Here is a 20,624-nt window from a genome sequence, read left to right as displayed (position 1 = left end):
AGCCTCTCATGAAGCAACTCACCAGGGGTTCAGCTGTTATCGGGGCATCCCCTACTTCTTGATGGTAAGCAGAGATGGCTCCAAGGTGTACTTGGATAAATGTCTGGAGGCCAGGTATTGAAACATTTTTTTCCTTTTGATAGGGGACCCAAGCTCATCTATATTCCAGGAAATGCATCTGTACTTAACCCCATCATCGTTCTTTGGGGGCATAGGTTGATACAGCATGAAAAGTAAAGAGTAAGAGGGACCAGACTCCCAGCCAACCTGACGCACATCTCAGAAGCATAGTCCCACCACCTCTGTGAACTGTCTTAAAACAGACAGTAAAAACCAAACATCCAATAATGCCCATATTCTGATGTCCCTGCCCTCCCTCTCCCTCCCCACCCTCTCCCTTCCCCTGAACACAACCTGTAAGGCTCAAAGAGTCCCTCTGGGAGATCATTTGGGACGTGACCAGGCTGTGCAGCCCTCCCACTTCTCTTCGTTTATATCCCTGCGCGATACAGAATACAGTTCCAAGAAAGTCACTTATTCAAACTGTCCAAACACACTTTAACTTCATCCGGTGTTTCATAAGATTTCCATTTGCCCTCGTGGTTCACTCGCAGTTTAGCTGGGAACTGTAGGGTGAAGCGAATGCTTTTGTCCACTAAAGAACTGCAAATTGGTACAAATGCTTTTCAAAGCGCTGACACCTTAGCTGAATAATCCGAGTCTTGGAAGGTCAGACCTTCGTGCCTGCGGGCGGCTTGGAGAATAAGTTGTTTATGGTGAAAATTGAGAATTTTTGCGATGACTATCCTGGGCCTCTGGTGCTCTGGAGATCTAGCCCCTAGTCGGTGTATTCTATCTCCAGTGACCCCTGAATATCGTTTAAACCTAAACTGTTAATCAACCATGGCAATAAAGTTGTTCTCAAGGAGGCATCCTCCACTATTTCTAGTATCCCAGAAATCTGATACTGGATCGTCTGGCCCTATTTTCTAAATCGCCCACTTTCTCTCCCTGGGCCTGGCATGTCTTTTCTAGGTTGCTTACTTTGGCAGTGAGATCTCCAACGTCGTCTTCAAGGGCCGAGGTTCTCCCTCCCACTGTGTCCAAACGAAATGCGTAGTCAGCAATAGCGTTTTGTAGGGAAGAAATCTGAGCGGAAATGCTGTTAGTTTGCCATCTAAAGCTTCGATCACTGCCTCTCTTATTTCCTCCATGGTAGAGTGAGGCTTTGCTTAGAGCTGTCTCTGCCATGATCATCTGGCCCCTGCATTGCCATCTTGCCCTCCTGTCCCGCACCTTCTTTCGTCTTTCCTCGCTATCTTTGCAGGCATTGCCAACGGGGATTTCTGCACGATCGACATATGCAGCTTTTGCTGCTTTCAGTGCAGGGATATGTTCTTTAAAATAGCCACAAATTAAGTGGGGAAGTGCTGCACAGCCCGGAGCTCAGCGAGAAGCCGTCCCGCCGCACTCACCACATCATGTGATCTCCACTCCACTGACTTTTAAAAAATGTTTACAATTTCTTGTACTTCCAGGTTTGTTGGTTTGGTTGAATGGAGTCAAAAATACTGATTAAACCTCAATCGTGGCTAATTGCTCTGTCTCTATTGAGAGACATTGCTTAGGCTGTGGCTGCTGAGTTTGTTGCTGCAGTGCTATGCCTCCCTGGAGGCAAGTTGAGGGGGAGAGAGAGAGAGAAGATTGATCACCCCAGATCCCCTTATCAAGACCAAATCCGGCATAGCACTATAGAAGACAATCCAGGTAAAAGGCTGTACTGCAAGCTTTTTTTTTTTTTTTTTTTTTTGGATAAATAAACTTTATGGCCTCCCTTTTGCTCTCCAAGAATAGAGGGAGTGTGTGCTATTAGTAGCTTCTGCTGCCAGACCCAAGTAACAAAGTCACCCAGCACCACCTGAGTTGGTTCCCAAGAGAGAATCAGTCCCACCAGGACCATTGCCCAAAATGCCCCCAAGATTTGGCCTATGCTCCACTGGAAACCTGGGCCTAAAGCATTCCTGAAAACAGCCTATTTGTAGTTGCAACACCAGTCCATACATCTGCACCATTTGCTGGAGACAGTGAAATACTGAAGAAATGACGACAGCACCAGATCCCTTTAGAAGGCGTGAAGTCAGCTTTGAGCTTTTTTCCTGTCTCCATCTGCCATCAGGGGGGACATAACCAATTTGTCTGGACTGGCAAGTCCTATTCTCCTCAGATTGACTCTCTGTAGAGCTGTCTCCCCTGGACAGGTCTCTAGCTCATTACACACCACCTGGAAAAGAAACTGCCCAGATCTCACTATTGGAGGCACTGATCTGCTGCTAGGAGGTAACAATCTTAAAGGATTTATTCACAATACTCTCCGGAGAGGGAAACCAGACACATACCGATTACTACTACACTCATATACAGGACAGATTGATGATCTCATCTGCTTCTGGCTGCCTCCTCAACCCTGCCAGACTCTACCAGAAAGCAACTCACAGAATGCAGACAATATCCCAAAGCAAGGGACAGATAGCTGCCAGGGAGTAAACAATGCATGGTGTGCTGTACCCCTGACAGTACTTAAAGTGTATGTTTCCTCTCTGAAAGTTTAGCTGAATTGAAATGCTGCTTTTAAAGTGCACTTGGGACAAGGAAGTTACCTTATTGGCTGCTTCCACCTTCGCACAGACGGCATCCATGGCTGCCCGCTCTTCCAAGCGCTTCTGTTTCTTCTCCTTTGCTTTACTAGACTTTCTCTGAACAGGATTTAGAAAACAAAAAAGGAAAGGGAAGCTGTGAGTTTTATGAATCATACATCCTAAAAAAGAGATTGGTATGCTATTAAAAGCTGGGTCGACCCCTAAATTTCCATTAGTTGCTCTCCTTTCTCTGTCCTATGTAATATCTACCATTTAACAAAGCTAACTTTGGGGCTGGAGCAATAATGGTGAGTTAGAACTGTGCAATGAAATTCAGCGCAGTTTCGGGTTTTTTTTTATCTCTTTTATTGAAACCAAAGAGAAATTTGGGCCGAAAACAACAACAAATAGTTAACACAGTAAGTTTTTACAGACACAACCGATATCAATGATGACTATCTCCTCTTGTATTTTTCTTTTTTTTCCAATAAAAAGTTTCCTTCCCCTTACCATATACTCACCACACATACATACACACTCACACACACACGTAGAGTTGAGATGGTAGCACTTTTTAAAGTAGTGTGGCTGCTTTCTTCCACAACAGGAAATAGTCCTTCAACATGAGCAGGCGCTTGGTTTGATGGATCGACTTTTTCCAGAAAAGTTTCAGCTGAGCATGTTGCTGCAATGAGATTCACCAATCGTATACTGAAGGCAAAGAGTGAGTTCCAATGGAGCAGAAAGTGTTTTTTAGTCAGGAACAAGGCAATGGAAAGAAACTGGCTACCCCTTCTTGGAAGGGAGGCTCCATCGCTGAGCAGATGTAGATAGAATAGAGCTCCTGACCAGGGCACCGGTCTGCCGAGTACCTGTTCCACTAGTTCCCGAATTTGTGACCAGTATCCATTCAATTTAGGACATCCAGTGAACATGTGGCAGAGAGTCCCCACTTGGACATTGCATGTAAGGCAGTGGTCAGAGTCCCAAAGGTGCATTTTGACCCCCTGCGTTCTCGATAAGTAAACTCAATGCAACAATTTGAATTGAATCTCTCACAGGGTAGCAGATGGTAACTGACACCAAAGAAACATTTTTTCACAATTTCAACTGTGACAGGTTTCCCCAGATCAACCCTCCACTCCCCAGCCAAACAAGTTAGAAGTGGGTTGGGAAGAGTGGGCTTCAATTACATGATCCAAACTGCAATTTTATTAAACTTGTAGGGGGGGGGGGGGCATATTGAAGAAAGTTATGACTGATGAGGAAGATTCTAATAGACTAAGATCTCCCTTACACATTTGATAATTATACTGGCATCCTTGCAGATACACGAAGAACTGCGTTTGGGGGATCTTCCACTGTGTTTGAAGTTGTTGAAAAGAATAAAAGGTATTCGTTTCCTCATCTACCCACTGGGAGAGGAGGCGGAAGCCTTTTTTGGCCCATGTCCTGAAGACCCCACTTCCCCGACCCGGTATGAAATCATTATTACCCACTAAAGATATGAAAGGAGAAACACGCCAGCTGCACCCAATCAACTAGTGCCACACCTTGCCATAGGCTCTCAGCCAAAACAGGATGGGGAGCACAGAGGCTATACTAGTGGGGGGTAAATGTAGAAGGTTGAGGGGTGAAAAAAGGGGTGACCCAATCTTGGAACAAACCTTCAACATCAAATTTGGTGTGCCCTGCAGCCCAATCATGGATTTGACATATAAGGCAAGCAATGTTGTACAGACGTAGGTCAGGTAGTGTTACTCCACCCAATTTCTTATCGAGCCTGAGTACATCAAATTTGACCCTGGCCTGCTTCCCCCCCCCCCCCCGAGAAACGAGCCAACCATAGATCAAAAAGTTCTAATATCCCTCTCCTTTAACCAAATAGGGAGCATCTGAAGACAACAGAAAAACTTTGGAAGGACCACCATCTTGAAAAGAGCACATCGCCCCAGAAAAGATAGTGGAAGGTCTTTCCAACGACGAAGCTGAAGCCTTGGTTTTTCGACTATGGGTATAATATTTGCCTCATAATTTTTTGTTCCTGGCATCCAGGTGAATTCCCAAATAGCATATAGAAGATTGTGCCCAGCTCAAGGGGAAGGGACCCTGCCACTGTTGTGGCAGAAATGCATCAAAGGGCAAGGTTTCAGATTTGTCAAGGTTCAAGTGGAAGCCTGCAAAAAAGCCAAATATGGATATGGTATGCAGTATATCACTTAGCACTTCCCTTGAGTTCCTAATAAAAAGCATCATAATAGCAAATCTCATCTTGACCTGTTGGTTTTGCAAAAGGATACCTTGATACTGGTCTAAGTTGCGCAGCCTGAGAGCCAATGGTTCCAAAGAGAGTATAAAGAGTAGGGGGGGAGAGGGGGCATCCTTGATGGGTACCTCTGCCCAGCGGGAAAAAAAATCTGAAAGTACCCCAATGACCAGGATTTGGGCCTGTGGTTGACAATACAGAAGCCGAACCCCAGGCAATGAAATCTTCCCCAACACCAAAAAACTGTCCAGGGACCAAAAAAATAGGGCCATTCCACACAATCAAACATTTTAGCCGCATCTAAGCTAAGCAACATGCCATCCGGATTGCTTTGAGTGGGAGCCTGTAGGGCCTTAAATTGGTCACTGAGAGGCGGCCTTTAATAAATCTGGTTTGATCTCTATGTACGATCTGTTGTATTACCCGATTCAAGCATGCCACCAACACGGCCGCTAATATTTTTATGTCTTGGTTAAAAAATGATATTGGCCTATAGCAATCAAGGGATTCTGCATTTTTTCCTGGTTTGGGAATTAATACTATAGTGGAAACATTTTGTTCTCCCCCAAAGAAGCCCCAAGTGTGCGCTGCATGAAACATGGGGATCATATATGGTGCTATTTGGGGTCCTAGTAATTTGTAAAACTCAGGGCTGAATCCATCTGGTCCCAGGGACATGGCTAATGGTAGCTTCCAAATAACTTCAAGCACTTCTTTCAATTGAACAGGGGCCGCCAGATATTGTTTGGTCTCTTTGGAGAAGCACGGAACAGTCAGCTCTTTGAAAAATTCATCCCTATTCGAATTGGAAGGTACAGAAGTGTATATTCGCTGAAAATAGTCAACAAAACTGGATAGAATTTCCAAAGTACGAGTGGCATACCGAGACTTCAACTGAAGACCCTGGATTAACCCCCACGGGCCCCTACTGCCCTTAATTACAAGTAACTTCCCGGATTTATTTCCCTACTGATATAATTTAAACATAATACAGCAAGTTGTGCTGCGCTTTTGCTGTGAGAAGGGCGTTCATCTCCTGTCTGATTGCATCAATTCCTTTTTAGTGGAATCAGCTAATGTTTGGGGCATGCAATTGTTTTAGAGAGTATTTTTTTTGTAAGGTCTAGAAGGTCTTGTTGGTATTTCTTTTTTTTTGTATGCAGAGTAAGCCAGGATATGGCTGCGCAACACTGCCTTTGCGACATTCGAAAAGGTAATATTGTCCACATCTTCCGTATCATTAAGACACATAAGCTTCCCATTTCTCCTTAAGAAATAAAACAAATTGGGGATTTTCATGCAACCAGGGGGACATTCTCCAACGCCTGGAGGGTTGGGCATCTGGAGCAAATTCCAGATGGCATAGTACCGTGTCATGGTCTGCGAAGACTACAAGGTCAATATTACAGACTTCCACCCTAGAATATAGAGTTTCCGACAATAGATAGTCCAATCTGGTGTATACCCGGTTGGAGAGAGTAATGTGTGAAGCCCGCCTCCTCCAAGTGAACTGCCTGCCACACATCGATCAGCTGCAAATCCTTACATAAGTAGCTGATATCTAAATCTGCTTGATTTTTTTTTTTTTTTTTTTTTTTTTTTAGTTTTAGGGGGGGTTTACAATCTATGGTGGGATTATCAGTGGTATTAAAATCTCCCCCCATTAGTACTGTATACTCAGACCATGGGGCTACTTGAGAGGTCAACTGAGAAAAAAAAACATTGAAAGTAGGAATTGGGGGCATAAATGTTTACTAGCAGGACTTTGAGCCCCTGCAGGACTCCCCTCACAATTATGTATCTATCTATCTACCTTCCGGATCCGATGTTGTGTCCTTACAAGTAAAAGTGAGGTTCTTGGCTATCAGGATGGCAACACCCCCCCCCCGTTGGCTAGAGAAGGAATAAAAACCATGACCAACCTGCTCTCTTTTGAGCTTCTGATGTTCAGTAGCTGATAAGTGTGTTTCCTGTAAAAAGGCTTCTGCTATGCTTTTGTGTTCAAAATATTGTAGCATTTTCTCTCTTTTGACAGGAGAGTTTAGGCCTATGTTAAGGGATCCTACAGTAAGACTGGACATTCCACCTTTCTGCAGAATAGATCTCCCATGGCAACAGGAGTTCCCAGCAGAGACGACTCCTATACGCTGCCTTTGATATCCTATGAAAGGCCCCTATCACTTTTTTACAGAAAAGACCATAAACATCACCACCCCCTCTTCATTCCATACACACACTCAAACATGCCCATTTATACTTGATTTAAAAGTCATACACCCCGAATACCCACAGCAACAATATTCCCCACAGCCCTAAACATTGAGCCCTGGTCCAGGCCTTGCAACGTTCACGATCCTCTGCTGGCAGCTCCAGTCTCCCACGTGGTAGTCCGCACTGGCCAGGAACTCAGGTGCTCCAGGGGTCTGCGCCCAACTGAAGTGCACGGGTTTAGCCCCTTGAAGTGGCCTGTATGGTCTTAGCAGCATGTTCATCAAGACAGATACTTAATTATGGAGAATTGTGAGTTAGGGTGGCGCAAATAAATAGTCTATTGCAAACCTTCCAACAAGTGCGCCTCGTCCTTCATCGTGAAAACTTTGGCTTCTCCACAATAATGCACTCTCAGTCAAGCAGAGAACTGGAGGGCGAACCGGATCCCTTTATCATATAACTGGGTGCAGTATGGCGTCATGTCTTTGCTGGTGGCCAACACTCTGGTGGAGAAATCAGGAAAGAGAGAGATTTTGTGGCCTTCATACTGTAGCTCTTTTTTTTTTTTTTTTTGATATGCTTGAAGAATATTATTTTTGTCCATATAGTGTAGACAGCGTGCGATGGATTGTCACGGTCTGCGATTCGAGTCTACCAAGGGACCCAATCGGTGTGCTCGTTCCACCATTATGGATCTCGCATTGACGTCGACTCCCAGGGCGTTGGGTAACCATTCTTCAAACCAGTGATGTAGCGAGTTTGCTTGCAGCGATTCTGGAAAACTTACAGCTCAGATGTTGTTTCTCCTTGAACGATTTTCCAGGTTGTCTAGATTCTCTTCCAGCTCTAGATTTTTTGTGCGTAGGGTCACCATATTGGCCTCAGCCTGCTCTTGCCACTCTGTGGCACGTGACACATGCATCTATCGCGGCGATTCGGGGTTGCTCGTTCGCCCATTTATCATGCAGCTCATCGAGAGACGATTACAATTTCTGCAATTTGTCATTTATAAGCAGGATCTCCGAGACGCCGTTTGATGTTGTGTTGAACTCTGTCGCCATTTTGTCTTCTGAACTAGAGGATTTATCTACAGTTGTCCTCCTCCCCCGGCTCGACATGGTGTAAGGTGATAGTAGAGAGAGAAGCAGCAAGGGTCCACAAGAATGCTGTGTAGAAAATTCTAATGATTCTGATGAAATTTGTATAAGATCTCATTTGAAAGGCCACGGACCCCCAAAGAGCATCGAGCATAGACCTCCGCTCAGGAAGATGTCATCTCCAGAAGTCCCAATTTAGCGCAGTTTCTTAATACCTAGGGTTTTGTTGTTTTTGGTTTGGGTTTTTTTTTAAACTCTAGATGCAGTAAGCTAATGTTATGCTAATGCATCAGGAGTTAAAGTGCGCTGACTGGTAAACATGGGCACAAACCAGAGTTAAAATGTGTGTTCGGCATAGGCTGAATACACATTTTAATCTCAGGGGGAGTCTCATTTGTGATTTATATGCACAAAACATTTTTTGTGTGCATAAGGAGAAATTTATACTTACCTGATAATTTCCTTAAGTCCAGCCAGATCAGTCCAAACACGAGTTATGCCCACCAACCAGCAGATGAAGAGAAACTAAAAGGTTTGCTAATGTCACCTCCTATAAGCTCCTGTGTTTGCCGCAGCCTGCCATTGTCCTGTAACAAGCTAAAAAACAACTCAAATGATCTCCCCAACTATAGCGCTTCCAAAAGAATAAAGGACTGCTAAACTTGCTGGTAAGATCTCTGAACCTGAAGCAGCATCCTCTCTGGCTCAGACATACAAGCTATATTGAGCAAATAAACGTAAGAAGGATCATGGAACCCTGATCCTACTGCAGCTTTTGAAGCATTTTTGAGATGAGAGGAAAGGGAGGGTAAGCATACAGCAGCTCGGTGCCCCAGTGAATCGAAAAAGCATCCGCCATCGATCCACTGCTCCTCCAGCCTACAGAGCAGAAGCGGACCACCTTCCTGTTTTCCAGGGAGGCAACGAGGTCTATGTCCAGGGTCCCCCAGGAGCAAAAGATCAGGTTCGCTACCTCTTGACTGAGGGACCACTTGTGAGGTCGAAAGGCATGGCTCAAGGAATCTGCTAGAGTGTTGTCCACACTCGAGAGGTACACTGCCCTAAGAGTGATGCCACTGACGATGGCCCAAGACCAAATGTGGACCGCCTCCTGACAGAGGGTGAAGGACCCCGTTCCCTACTTTTTGTTCAGATACCACATAGCTACCTGATTGTCGATCTAAAACAAGAACCACCTTCTTCAGGAGCTGCTCTCGGAACACCTGTAGAGCATAACGAATCACTCACAACTTCAAGAAGTTGATCTGGGACTGCGATTCCTGTGTGGACCAAAGCCCCTGGGTGTGGAGTCCCGCAACATGTGCTACCCACCCTGTTCGAGACGCGTCGGTGGTGAGGGTGGCCTGGGGTTGTGGGCTCCAAAAGGGGGATCCCTGCTCCAGATTGGAAGGGGGGGGGGGGGGGAATTGCCCACCACTGGAGAGATTGTTATAACAGTGTGGTGATTAGGACATGAGCACACATATCTTGGGTAGGCTGACACCATTGAGAATGCATCGTCCACTGCGCTCTGCAAATGTGCAGTCAAGCAAAGGGAATGATATGCACTGTCGCCACCATGTGGCCCAGCAAACGGAGAAACTGGTGTGCCAAGACACAGGAACAAGCAAGGGTCTCCGCCCTGTCCAGAGGCAGAAAAGCCTTCTCTTGGACGGTATCCAGTCGAGCCCCAATGAAGTCCAGTTGTAAGGATGGTTGGAGGTGGGATTTTGAATAGTTGATCAGAAATCCCAGAGTTTCCAAAATTTGGATCGTGATGTGCATGGTACTCTGTGCCCCTTGTTTGGAGTTGCTCTTGATAAGCCAATCGTCGAGGTTCGGGAAAACACGAATCCTCCACCTCCTAAGATAGGCTCCAACAACTGCCAGACATTTGGTAAAGACACGAAGTGTGGACACCAGGCCAAAGGGCAGAACGCGATACTGAAAGTGATTCCCATCAACAAGGAATCGCAAGTATAGCCAATCTGCCCAAAAGATGGGGATATGGACGTAAGTGTCTTTTAGATCGAGGGAGCAGAGCCAGTCTCCTGCTTTGAGAAGGGGAATCAGGGTGCCCAACGAGACCATTTTGAACTTTTCCTTCACCAAACAAACAGTTTAAGGCCCTCCGGTCCAGAATGGGCCGGAAGCCGCCCATTTTCTTGGGGATTAGAAAATACCTGGAGTAGAACCCCTTGCCCTGCTGACTAGGCGGAACAGATTTGACCGCTTGAGGCAGAACGAGGGCGGAGAGCTCTACCCGAAGTATCTGTAAATCCCCTGTTGCTCTCCACCAGTGACAGAGAGGTGAGCGGGGTGGATCTCGTTGGAAATGCAACCTATAGCCCTGACGCACGATGGATAGGACCCAAAGGTCCAAAGTGATCTATGCACAGCTGGAACTGGGAGGGGGGGGGGTGCCCTGCAGAGAGGGCTGGCTCATGCTCCCTTGCTGCCAGTCAAAACCCCATGGCGGAGTTGTGCAGTAGAACTGTGGTTATCTGGGGCATCCTAGGTTGTCTTGGCCTCGCTCTGGGAGGAGGCCATTGAGGCCTGGCCCTCAGTGCTGATGGGTAGTATTTTCTAAGCTGATAAAAAGGCCTCTTTGGGTATTGCCAAGGGGGCTTCTTGGGTGGCTGGGTGTCAGAGGTACTGGTTGACAATTGCTGAAGAGTCTCCTGATAGTCCCTTCAGTTGTGCTACCGCCTCCAAACAGATTTTCTTCCATACATAGCAAATCAGCCAAGTGGTCCTGGACTTCAGGGCATAGATCTGAGGCACATAGCCATGCCGTTCGCCAAGCCCCAATGCCCGCTGCAGTGGTTCTCATAGCTGTCTCGAAGACATCATAAGCAGAGCGGACTTCGTGCTTTTCACACTCAAGGCCCTGCTGTACAATCTTTTGGAAATCCTCCTGGAATTGCTGTGGCAAGCATTCACTGAACTCCAGGGCCTGTTTCTACAGGTTTTGGGAGTACTGACCTAAATATAATTGGTAACAAGTAATTCAGGCAGTTAACATTGCACCCTGAAAATCACGGTGGCCTAGGGCATCGGTGCGGATCCTCTTCGTCTTCTTCAGAGCTGATTCTACCATCACTGATTGGTGGGGGAGCTGCGGCACTCAAAATCGGTGGTAGGCTGGACTAAAACTGCATCTGTCTTACGGTTCACAGGTGGCACCTAGATGGGGTGCTTCCAAAGGCAGGCTACCAGTTCCTTGAAGATGTCATGGACTGGCACCTCCACTACCTCTTTTGGGGCATCCATGAATTGCAGAATCTCAAGCAACCTGTGCCAAGTGTATTGCTCAGTTAAAAGCTAGAAAGGCACCGATTTTTGCCATGGCTTTCATGAATCCCGCGAATGAGAGATCCTCCGGGGGAGATTTCCACCATTCCTCCGGAGGAGAGGGCTCGGAAAGTAGGTCCTTTGATTCCTCAGTGGAGGACAGACGCCTCCCCTTCCCAGGGGTCATAAGGGGCCCCCCTCTTTACTGCGTCCCTCTGGGGATGCCGGGGGGGGGGGAGGGGGGAGGCAAAGGCACAAATGCGTTTGAAGCACGGGCCTCGAAGGCACCAAGGGAGGAACCAAAGGCATCGGCGGGCCTCAAGGCCATAAAAGCGCAGACGGATCCAACAGTGTCGGGGGGTGCAGGGGAACCGAAGGCACCGATGACACAGACCCTGATGGTCTTGGGGGAGGCGGGAGGTGGTGGAGTGCCATGCATGCCCGAGACGCCACCGAACCAGATGGCCCATCCTCCTCTGAGTCGTCGCTCGCCGGGATAGGGCCCGGTGGCGGTGGCAGCGATGCTCCCTTTGGCCGCAAAAGGGACTTGGGGCATCAGTGCTGGTTGCGTCTGTAAAACACCGAGCAGCATATCAAGCCGTTCCAACAATGGCGTAAGCACCAGTGGATGTGGCTCCTGAAGCGGTGGTGGTCCAGGTGGAACCGGAGGTTCGAAGCCCTGCAGGGCCCAGCCAACCACCAACCGCACGCGCCTAACTCCTCCTCAAAGGCAGAGGATAAAACGGCTTGAGGAAGAGAAGGCTGAATCAAGACATCCCCTGGAGCACTGAAGGGCACAGAGCCCTCCACTGGTGTTGGTGGAGGCCGTCTGGAGGCATTGAAGGGGGGGGTCGGAGGGAATCGCTTCCTCTGCCCAAGACCACTTTGTGGGAGGCACAGACGCCAATGCCTATCCATGGTCTGACTTAGAAGATGATGACCGATGTCGATGTTTCTTCAATCTTTCTTGATGGTCACCCTGGTCTTTGCCTGGAACTGATGGCGAGGAACCCGACTGAGAACGGGATGACAAAGACTGCAGCCAGTCACTGGTTTCTAACTCAGGGCCAGGGAATGGTTGAGGGGGCGACCCCAACAGGGTCGAGACCGGGACCTCCTTCCCGAGCAGGGTGGAGGTCCCCGAGGCCGAAGAAGGATCCAATGTTTTGGGCACAGAGGTCACAATCGCAGACATCATGGGGCACCCCCAGGCAAAGGACGCAGACTTCATGGGGATCTGTGATGGACATAATCCGGGGACACTGGGAACACCGGCGAAAGCCAGTCGATGCCATCGCAAAAAGTACACAGCGCACATTCGATAGTTGGTGGACACTGGGTGAGGAAGCCGTCTGCGATCGACCATGAATGTACAAAGGACTCATCAGATTGCAGAAGAGGACCCTACATGACGCGTGGAAGGGAAAAACTGCAAAAATTGTAAAAACTGCCAAAAAGAGTGCAAGCTCTGCATCCACAAGGCAACAGCTTCACGGAAAGGAAGAGACTGAAGAGAGACCCCGCATGGACACGTAGCTAGCGGTATGCTGGCATGCTCAGTGTGCCAGTCAAAGTTTCTAGAAATTCTGACAAAAAAGTTTCCATGCCGAGTTCCATCGGATAATGTCACCCATGTGTGAGGACTACCATCCTGCTTGTCCTTGGATAATATATGGATCGCCTTCTCAGAGTAATCTCTCAATTAGATAAGCCCTCTCAAGGGTCAAACTGTAAGAGAAAATCATTAGGGGTCCTCGTGTAGCACTTGTCCTTGGAGTAGCAGACCTCTTCTCCGAGGGAGTACCAATGGCCTGCCTTACAACCACCCCACTAGATCTGTATACCATGTGCCATGGCCAATCCAGAGCACTAGATCACAAGACCGTGATGCTTGGATATTCTCTGAATGATTCTGCTAACTAGAGCTCAGACAAAGACTGTATTAACACTAGTCTAAGGACTGGATTAACACTTACCAGAAACCCCTGAACCACATAGCCACACAGGAGGACCATAGCATAATTAATCAGCAGCCAAAAGCAGGAAGCTGGATTCATCTGTCTGTCCTAAAGAAAAGGAAATTGTCAGGTAGGTAGTAATTTCTCATTTCTTAGCAACTAGTTAGATGAATTCAGAATTAATGGGATGTACACAAGCTACTCCCGAATAAGATGGGAGGCTGCCCGCAGTCCAGTCAAAACCGCATGTGCAAAAGCTGCATCCTCCCAGGCCTGCACATCCAGACGATAACATCTGGCAAAGGTGTGTAAGGAGGACCACGTCGCAGTTCGGCAAGTCAACGGGAGATAACCTCACCTCCACCTATGACATTGCCTGAGCCCTACTGGAATGATCTCTAATCTGACTAGGCAACAGCTGCTCAGCATCCACATATGTGGCCGTGACTACCTCCTTAATCCAGCGAGCTATTGTAGCCTGCGAAATCAGCTCTCCCTGTTTAGCTCCACCGTGGAGAATAAACAGGCAATCCATCTTCCTGAGAGGTTTAGAAACCTCCACATACCTCACAATCTCTCTTAACATCCAAGGATCGCAACATGCGATATTCCTCTGCATCCCTTTCTCTATCCAGAAACGGAAGGGAAATGGATGGATTCAAATACAAATCCGAAACCACTTTTGGCAAAAAGAAAAGAACAGTATGCAGCTATATCCCCCCTGGAGTTACTTGAAGGGACAGCTCCCAGCAAGAAAGGTCTGCAGCTTGGATATTCAATGCGCTGAACAAATCGCCACAAGAAACACTGTTTTCAAGGTCAGTAACTGAAAAGAAAGGTTACGCATCAGTCGAAATGTAGGGCCCACTAAGAATTCCAAAACCAGATTGAGACTCCACAGGGGCACTGGTAACTGCAAGGGAGAATGACGATTTTCCACTCCTTTCAAGAGATGGGCCACATCTGGATGAGCTGACAAGAGTCCAATGTTCACAAAACCCCTGAAACAGGCAAGAGCCACTACCTGTACCTTTAATGAATGAAGGGCCAATCCTTTAATCTAACCATCCTGCAAAAATTCCAACAATGAGCGGATCTGAACCAAACGAGGAAGAATTTCTCAAATCTTCACACCAAACCTAAACATTCGCCAAACCCGCACATAGGTTAAGGAAGTACAGAACTTTCTAGCTCGTAGCAAGGTGGCAATCACTGCAGTAGAATATCCAAGTTTCAGCAAGCAGCCCTGTCAAGGGCCATACTGTAAGACAAAATCGAGTCGGATCTTCGTGAAAAACAGGCCCCTGCCACAACAGATCCCTGTGCACTGGAAACCAGGGAGGGGAGTCTACCAGGAACCTTTGCAGATCCATATACCATGGTCTCCTGGGCTAGTCTGGTGTCACCAGAAGCACCATCCCTCTGTGACTCTTGACCCTCCAAACCATTCTGCCCAACATGGGCCACAGGGGAAAGGCATACAGCAGCTTGTCCTCCAGCCATTACTGCACGACAGCATTGATGCCCAATGATTTTGGATCTCTCCCGCAACTGAAAAATCGAGGAACCTTCGCATAGCGAAAAGTCGCCAGCAGGTCCAGAAACAGCAGACCCCAGCGATCCATGATTAGCTGGAATTGTCAGATGAGGCGTTTCATTCTCCTGGCTCCAGACTCTGCCTACTGAGAAAGTCTGCTCTTACATTGACTTTTCCTACAACATGCGAAGCAGAGATCTCCTAAAGATACACTTCCATCCATTCCATAAGTTGGTCTCTTTCATTGAGAGGCTCGGAGTGCTCCACTACCCAAGCCTGCTCCCCCTCTGGGCTGCCTGGGATGAAAGAACGGAGGTCCACCCAAAGATCGAGTCCTCTGAAAGGCCGCTCCTCTGACGTGCCAAAAACATCGTAACCCCCTAGTACAACCTCTCAAGCTGAAGGAACGCGGCACTTGTTTCTTATCCTCTGGCAATTGATGAACCTGGGACTCACCAAACTTATTGTTCATTTTCTCCAGCTCACTTCCAAATAAGAGTGAGCCTTTAAAAGGGCAACTTCATAAGGTTAGACTCTGAAGTAGAATCGGCCGACCCATTTCTCAGGCATAGCTGATGCCTAACTGCAATTATCAAAGCCACTGGCCAAAGTGCGGACTAAATTGCAGCCTGCATCTACCAAAACAGTGGTTGCTGGTTCCATCACTGCCCTGGAATTTACACCAGACTCACTGACCTCCTGAGAGAGCAGCAAACAAGAGCGAGCCACCAGGGAACAACAAGAAGCTATATGCAAGGTCATTGCCTCAAAGGCCTGCTTAAAGATAGCCTCAATTCTTCTATCCTGTGCATCCTTCAAAGCCACGCCCCCTTCAACAGGAATAGGGGTCTGCTTGATAACTGAACAGACAAGAGGATCCACCTTCAGAAAACCCACTTGCTCTCTCGCAACTGGATCCAGTGGGTACAATCCATCCAGGACTTGTCCCCCTTTAAAGTTTGCTTCTGAGGTACCTCATTCAAGATCAATTAACTCTTGAATAGCCTCCATAATAGGAAAGAAACATGAGGCTTTATGCAAGGAAACCAGAATGGGATTTTTCTTTGGCTCAGGTACTTCCAGCATCTTCAATGTCTGGGAAACAAGATCCAGTACTTTATCTCTATGAAAGAATCGCAGGTTCCAAACAAGCATGGTCTTCAGCTGGGAGGGGGGGGGGGGGGGAGGAGGGGTTATACCTTTAGTACCGCACTCGGCTTCCTGCACCCGCTTGCCTTTCAACTTTTTTTTTTTACATAGCTAAGTCTACACCAGCTAAAAAGCCAACTGAGGGAGGGACCTTAAGGTATCACTACAGGAGAGCGGGGCGAATTAATTTCCTTCTTCTTTTCTCCTAAACTTTAAAACAATCCCCAGTAGGGAGATACACGTCCACCATCTGCTGGAAATAGAAAATACAGGCAGATTGATGTTACTGCAGGGGTATATATACTGTGATGTCAGCTTTACTCCGTCTCCATCTGCTGGTAGAGATGCATTACCCACTGGTTCTGGATTCACCTATATGAACACTAAGAAATGAGAGATTTTCCTCTGCCAGTTGCGTGTATAGGTCTGGGAGAGATTCTTTTATGCTAAGATGTCTGGCCATTGTTAAAGCACTGATTCCCCAAACCTGTCCTCATGATCTCATAACCAGCTGGGTTTCCAAGATACACACAATGGATATCCATGAAATAATTTTGCATATCCCATCTTTCCAATGTATGCAAATATATCTTCAGCACATTCATTGTTGATATCCTGAAAACATGACTGGCTATGGCCAGGTGTAGTTAACCACAGTTCTGCACAAGCAACTCTGCTAGTGCTCTTGAAGAACTATGTAACAAATAATCAGGGCTGGATTTTGGGGTGGGCAAGTTGAGCAGTTGCCCAGGGTACCAAGAGCTGGGGGCACCCTGGGCACTGCCAGCATCACCCATCTCATGGTGGCAGATTCCATCCCACCACAGATGAAGAGAGGCCTAGGTTAAGGGGCATCATCAGTTGAGGGAGGGGGCACCTTTTGCCCTAGAGCCTGCCCAGCACATAACACACACTAAATCCAACACATTAACCCTGAAGCCTCTACCCAAGGGAGACAAACAAAATGTGATACCCCATTTATAGCCACATTCAGTATCAGTTTACTTCTGGCTTTTATGTGCATCCTGTAGCCTATATATACATCATCTCCTTTCATGTGTTAATGCTGAGTATATCGACAGTACTGTACAAATAACAGATTTAGCCAAGCACAGGGAATAATCGTGGTGAACAGACAGCACTGCCTATCGTGTGCAGCATTGCACAACTCCCCAAAAAAAAAAAAAAAAAAAAAAAAGCATATTTATCCCACTTAGGTAACTTGTAGGCCTTGGTCAATCAGTCAGCTCTCACCAAAATCGTTTTATGTGCTGGGATACTGGGGAGTTACAAACAGGTATTCTCTATCCTGCCTTAACCCACTACAGTACAAACAAGCAATAATACTAACAAACATAACGTTAGCCGATTCACTCTATGGCTAAAGTAATCAAATTGTTCAATCATATCTCCAGTTTTTTCCACTTCCACAATCATGAACCCCAGTACATCGAGGCCCCGCGCAGACCTTACGGGTATAGGGCAATAAACGGTCAGGGAAAGGGGGATGAACCCAAGCACCTGAGGCCAAAAGGCTGCAGCTACCGTCCTCCGCTCTATGACACGAGAGGGAGGCGATAGAGGCCCTGCTGCTGCTGCCCATTACCCTAAACCCGTGCGTGAGGAGCGGAGAGTCTCACTCACCCCCATGGCGGCGGGTACCGGCTCCCGCTCCGAGACGCGCCAGCACCGAGAGCGCATGAGCAAAGGCTCAAACGCCATCCAGGAAGTTAGGGGCGCGCTCTCTCGGCACGAGCTCACGACGGGCTCTCCGCGCAGGCGCAGAGGCAGGCAGGCAGGCAGTCGGTCCTCGTTCAAGGCCACCTTTACAGACGAGCGGGCGTGCAATGTCCGTCTTTGGAGGCGCTTATCGGTTGGTGCTTTGAGGACGGTTGTTGAGGGAGGGAAGGGAGCGAGAGAGGAAGCAGAGGAGCCTGGGTTTTCAAAACGAACCTTGCAACATGAAGGGACGGGAAGGACAGAAGAGTTGCTTAGTTGGAACAGGCCTGCTCCGCGGACAGCAGGACAAACAGCCTCACATCTGGCATGATGTCGCCCAACGATGCCGAATCTGGTGCCAGCTCAGTAATTTGTTAGAATTTTCCTGAGCATGTGCAGTTGAGTTGGATTCTTGCTGACTGGTTCTTTACCTCAGTCTGTCCTTAATTATCTAATGTAGCAGAGAGGAAGGAGGGTATGAGTAGCAGTTTGTCCTGCTGTCTAAAGAGAACACCTGTGACAGGTAAACAACTCAGCTTTCTCCGTGGACAAGCAGATGATACAGACTGGTATAGAAACGATGGTGGAAAAGGACCAAATGTTCCATCAAGTACAGTCTGCCCAGAAAGTTTCTTTTGGTAGTATCCGCTGGGCCATGCAGGTTACCTCCATGCTTCTCTTAAGCAGGCAGATACAGTAAAAATCACAGGAGAGCGGCACACTCTCCTGTGCGCACGATACAGTAAATTCATTTATTTAAATTAGGGCCGGCGGTAAAAAGAGGCGCTAGGGACACTAGCGCGTCCCTACACTTGAGCGGCGGCTGTCAGCGGGTTTGACAGCTGACGCTCAATTTTGCTGGCATCGGTTCTCGAGCCTGCTGACAGCCACGGGTTCGGAAACCAGATGCCGGCAAATTTGAGCGTCCGGTTTTCGAGCCGTGGGCCTATTTCAAATTTTTATTTTTTTTTTTAACTTTTTTAACTTTTGGGACCTCTGACTTAATATCGCCATGATATTAAGTTGAAGGATGCCGGCAGAAATTAGCGCCTACCTTTTTGCTTTCTGAATCGCGCAGGAATAACTAATAAGGCCATCGACATGCATTTGCATGTTGCGGGCGCTATTAGGTTCAGGGGGGTTGGACACACGTTTTGGACGCGCTATTACCCCTTACTGAATAAGGGGTAAAGCTAGCGCGTCCAAAACGTGTGTCCAATCGCGGGTTAACAGTGCGCTCCACCGGAGCGCACTGTACTGTATAGGCCTGCTTCAGGGTTAGCAATTACTGTTCTGTGCAGTTATTCCCAAGTCTTATGCTTGATGTGTTTTGCTTATGGACTTAGCCATAGAAGCAGTCCTGTGTTTTTTCCCTTATGTCTGCGCATCAGAACCCCAGACATAAAAAAGTCAGGGGTTGTTGGTTGTCTCTGAAACCAATTCCTCTTTACTGCCACACCTCCTCCCCCCCCCCCCCCCCCCGTCAAAGCAGAGAGTGATGCATCAAAAGCATCAAGGCTTATTGTTAAGGGTAGTAATCACTGCACCAGCAAGTTACCCCATGTACTCTTTTCTTCATTTCCATCCTCTAGCCTTTAGGGATCCACAGTGTTTATCCCATGCTCCTTTAAATTCTTTCACTGTTTTTGTCTTCATCACCTCTAGAAGGGCATTCCAGGCATCTACTATCCTCTCCATGAAGAAATATTTCCTGACGGTGCTGAGTTTCACACCCCCCCCCCCCCCAAGTTTCATTTGATGACCTCTAGTTCTACTGATTTCTTTCCAATGGAAAAGGTTTGAAGTTCGTGCATCATTAAAACCTTTTAGGAATCTGAAGATCTGTATCACAGACCACTCTTTCAAGCTTTCTTAAATCACTTTTCCTTCAGGCATGTCCTTTCTGTTAGTATCTTAATATCTGCTGCAAATAGATGAACATTACGTTTTTGTTGCGTCCATCGGTCGCAGACGGCTGTGACTGCTCTGCCTTACCTCTTTTCTAACCTTTTCCTCCTCCTTGGGCAAGATGGCTGCCTCCGGTGCCGAGTGCCGAAACCCTCGGCGTCTCCAACTCAGCATGGGCGTCCCAGTCCGCCATGCTCATTCCTGTGACCTCCTAGGGCGCGCGCGCACGTGCCTACGCCTATGTACACGTCATGGCGGGAACCTCGGGGGCGACCCCACAGCATGACGTCAATACCTCCAGGTATTTAAGCCTCCACTACGCTACCTACTTTGAGTTAGCAAGGACTTCGGTTTAGCTACTCTGACCACTCTAAGCTGCTCACTTAGACGCCTTGCTACCCTCCGGGGAATCTCGCTCTTGACGAAGCTCTAAGCACCCACTCCTTGGGGGCCTCTCGCTTCCAACTACCCTTTGGGGTTTCTACTAACTTAACAACCGCTCCTCGGGGGTCTTTTTCTTTATTTCAGAATCTTCTGTACTATCAGGTACTCGCACCTTGCCGGACTTCAGTGCCTTTCCTTCTTACCTCATACCATCTATCTACAGCAGTACAATAAAGCTTTCCACCTACAAGTGTTCTCTCTCTGCGTTTAGCCTATTGCTGTGGCCTATTTTCAGTTGTCTCTGACTCCATCTGCTGGAGGGGGGGCATAACCCAGCAGTCTGGACTGATTCTTGGTACTACAGGAACGAAAATTATCAGGTAAGAAACTAATTTTCCTTTAGTAGTGGTTTATATGATGAGGTTTGATTTTAATTTTTATAGTGAGTTCGTGTTGGGACTGGTG

General features: G+C 47.6%; 1 protein-coding gene across 3 annotated transcripts in view; it reads right to left on the bottom strand.

Moving 5' to 3' along the window:
- The window catches only part of NAA40 (N(alpha)-acetyltransferase 40, NatD catalytic subunit), an 82,592-nt gene extending 64,366 nt beyond the window's left edge, over positions 1–18,226 (bottom strand). Inside the window, exons 1-2 of one of the 3 annotated variants that reach the window (XM_029614716.1) lie at positions 18,102–18,226; positions 2,658–2,753 (exon numbers count right to left, since the gene is read on the bottom strand). In XM_029614716.1, coding sequence (XP_029470576.1) covers positions 2,658–2,696 — 39 coding nt within the window. In that variant the 5' untranslated portion in view covers positions 2,697–2,753; positions 18,102–18,226. Of the gene's footprint in view, positions 1–2,657; positions 2,754–17,669; positions 17,689–17,792; positions 18,003–18,101 lie in introns of those variants that run through there. The other 2 variants (XM_029614715.1, XM_029614717.1) reach the window with 2 other exon arrangements.
- Between the last annotated feature and the right edge of the window lie 2,398 nt (positions 18,227–20,624).

This window comes from Rhinatrema bivittatum, chromosome 8, assembly GCF_901001135.1.
Source record: "Rhinatrema bivittatum chromosome 8, aRhiBiv1.1, whole genome shotgun sequence".
NCBI classification, from domain to species: Eukaryota; Metazoa; Chordata; class Amphibia; order Gymnophiona; family Rhinatrematidae; genus Rhinatrema; species Rhinatrema bivittatum.
Note: the sequence above shows the minus strand (reverse complement) of the source record. Positions and strands in the feature narration are given on the sequence as shown.